The sequence below is a fragment of the Acanthochromis polyacanthus genome, chromosome 5 (genome assembly GCF_021347895.1).
Source record: "Acanthochromis polyacanthus isolate Apoly-LR-REF ecotype Palm Island chromosome 5, KAUST_Apoly_ChrSc, whole genome shotgun sequence".
In the NCBI taxonomy this organism is placed as follows: domain Eukaryota; kingdom Metazoa; phylum Chordata; class Actinopteri; family Pomacentridae; genus Acanthochromis; species Acanthochromis polyacanthus.
The window spans coordinates 4,592,080-4,595,200 of record NC_067117.1 but is presented as its reverse complement, the minus strand read 5'-3'; the positions used below and the strand labels follow the sequence as shown (position 1 = coordinate 4,595,200).

At 48.8% G+C, this 3,121-nt stretch overlaps 1 protein-coding gene across 1 annotated transcript; it reads right to left on the bottom strand.

The window, feature by feature from the left end:
• Nucleotides 1-2,870, bottom strand: LOC110955597 (potassium voltage-gated channel subfamily A member 3-like). The gene is given in 2 exon segments (XM_022200654.2): nt 1-1,863; nt 1,866-2,870. Coding segments are annotated over 2 exon segments (1,542 nt in total). The 5' UTR covers nt 2,245-2,870; the 3' UTR covers nt 1-700.
• Nucleotides 2,871-3,121: the final 251 nt, after the last annotated feature.

The window sequence follows — 3,121 nt, the reverse complement described above, 5'->3', positions numbered from 1 at the left end:
TCACTTCATTTCGGCTTTTATTGAATATGGTTATAATAGGCAGTTCTGAATAAAAATACAACTTTACCAAAAGCTCAAAGTGTAATTTCTGATAAACGTTTCCATCTGCTCCGCTCTGCGCTTTTACTACCTGAATAAAAACCCCTACAAGTCCATCATCTCGACCGGTTATGATATTAAATATAACCTAAACAGGCATTTGGCTATATGAATTACCATAGTCTATTGGTTACATTACTGGACAATGAAACTTTTCTTTCCACGAAGCACAAGACGTCGTTTTTTGTTTTGTTTTCTTTTTGACTGGCGGGTAGATTCAGTAAATAACAGACTATATGCTACACGTGTATTCGCGTTAGAACATCTAGATATGTAGGCATCGTGTGGCACTATACACTGAAAATCTGTGTTAACAAGCCACTTACTTGTTCATTAAATGTTTTTTATAATCTTCTGACAACAGCTTGGACTGAAACATTTACTTTTCCAGTGCAAATGTGTTTGATTGCTGCAGAGATACTCAAAACACACCAACTCGAATATTGCTGAAATCAAAATAAATCAGACACGCCTTGTTAAGACGGACATTCGCAGCGTTCATCCGCGGATATGGGCCGACACATCACGACGGGCTATTTAAAAAAATATCATAGCTACTGCTTTCTGTCATGCTCCATAAATGATCCGGTGTGCGGTTCGTTCACACGTCCGTGAAGATCTTCTTGATGTTCACGCAGTTCTGGTTGTTCTCGGTGGTGAAGTTGGGCTGCTTGAACGCACTGTTGATGCCCTCCTCCACCACCATGTACTCCGACTTGCTGAGGGACGAGGAGCTGCAGGACCTCCTCAGCTCCTCAGAGGGGAGGTGCTCACAGCTCCCCGTGTTCAGGTAGTGGGGGTGCTCCTCTCCGTCCGTCTCCCTGTGGTAGAAGTAGTTGAAGTTGGACACAATCACTGGCACGGGTAAGGCAATGGTCAGCACGCCTGCTATTGCGCACAGAGAACCCACTATTTTGCCACCAATGGTGACCGGGTGCATGTCCCCGTAACCCACCGTGGTCATGGTGACCACCGCCCACCAAAACGCGTCCGGGATGCTGGTGAAGCTGGACGTGGGGTCGTCTGCTTCTGCAAAGTAAACCGCACTGGAGAAGAGGATAACTCCGATGAAAAGAAAGAATATGAGTAAGCCCAGCTCCCTCATGCTGGCCTTGAGGGTCTGTCCCAATATCTGGAGTCCCTTTGAGTGCCGCGAGAGCTTGAAAATGCGAAAGACTCTGACCAGCCTGATCACCCTCAGGATGGCCAGGGACATGGCCTGCTGGCCGCCGTTGGTCTGCCTCTCAGCCAGCTCTGTCCCCAGAGTGATAAAGTAGGGGATTATGGCCACGATATCAATGATATTCATGATGTTTTTGGAGAAGGAAGTTTTGCTGGGGCAGGCGAAAAACCTGACCAGCAGCTCGAAAGAGAACCATATAATGCAGAGCGTTTCTATGACAAAGAACGGGTCAGTGAAGGGGCTCGGCACGTAGGGAGCAGTGCCGTTCACCGTGGGAGCCACCGTGGCTTGGTCTTTCTCATCCCGAAATTCCGGCAGAGTCTCCATGCAGAAAATAACAATGGAAATCAAAATCACAAGCACAGAAACGATGGCTATCCCCCTCGCTGGCCCCGAGCTCTCAGGATACTCAAACAAAAGCCAGACCTGCTTCTGGAAATCATTTTTGGGCAGTACGCGCTCCTCTTCTTTTATAAAGCCTTCATCATCGCGGAATTTCTCCATGGCCTCCTCTCCGAGTTGGTAAAACCTGATCTCCTCAGAGAAAATATCAATGGGGACGTTAACAGGTCTCCGTATGCGCCCCCTGACTGGTAGTAGTACAGGATGGCATCAAAGCTCGGTCTGTTCCTGTCGAAGAAGTACTCGTTCCTCAGTGGGTCAAAGTAGCGCATCCTTTTCCTGGGGTCGCCCAGCAGCGTGTCTGGGAACTGGTTGAAAGTTTTCAGTTGCGTTTCAAAGCGTAGACCCGAAATGTTGATCACCACCCTCTCGCAGCATCCCTGCCGGCTGCGCTCATATCGATCCACTGACAGGTGAGGCGCCGACAGCACGACGGACTCCTCCAGCATGTTTTCCACCGTCATGACGCCCTTCTCCACCTCGGCATAACCCCAGCTGTCGGTGCTCTGCTGCCTGGCTGACGCAGGCGTTCGGATCACGCCGGAGGTCTGCTCATCCATACAGGTGGTTTTCGGTCCGGAGGGGCTCAGTGCGCCACGCCACTCCCAGCCAAAGCTCACAGCTCTGGAGAGCTGAGGCCGACGCCACTTACATCTCTTCTAACCATCACCTATCTCTGCTAACCACACGCTGAAGCGCTGCGCTCCCCTCTGCCTTTTCTTTTTTTTTGTTACAAACACGTCGACACCCGCCCACGGCGCGCATATGTCTGACATACGTCCACCACCCGCCCAATAGGAAACTAACTTGACACTTAACGTTGAGCACCCACCCCTCGTGTGCTGAAACACTTGATGGAATCACATCCACACCTGTTAGATCCAAGTTATATTCTTACTCTTTGCGCTCCTCTGAACCCATTTTCACATTTTTTTTCTCACGTGGAGATGAAAGCAGATCAGTGCTGCTGTTTCTGTTTCATCGTCCTATTCTCAAGAATAACAACAACAAAAACAGCACGAATCCAAAATGTACTGCATGGAATGAAAAGAAAAATCACAACAGGGAGGCGATGTCATCTTTTTCCTTTTCTGCTCTGAGATAAAGTTTGTCTAACTCTTCCAAACCCAGACCGAGCGGTGTCAAGGCTGATCTAATCTGGATTTAGGCAACAAACGACAACAAAAAGAGGGGGGCTGCTTGTGGATGACAACACCATCTCTGTCCGAAAAGCCTGGAACAAAAGCAGAATATTAAGAAGCTCCTTCTTCTGTTCTTGTCGTGGCTGAGGGGGTGTTGCTGTCCATGGTGCTGAAAACAAGCGCGCACCAGCCTGGAAATCAATGCGCGCTCTCCTCAGCAGCAATGAGTTGGGTTTATTATGAGACCAGTTGGTCTAAAGATGCTTCCCTTGATGCTGCAAAAAGACAACACAGA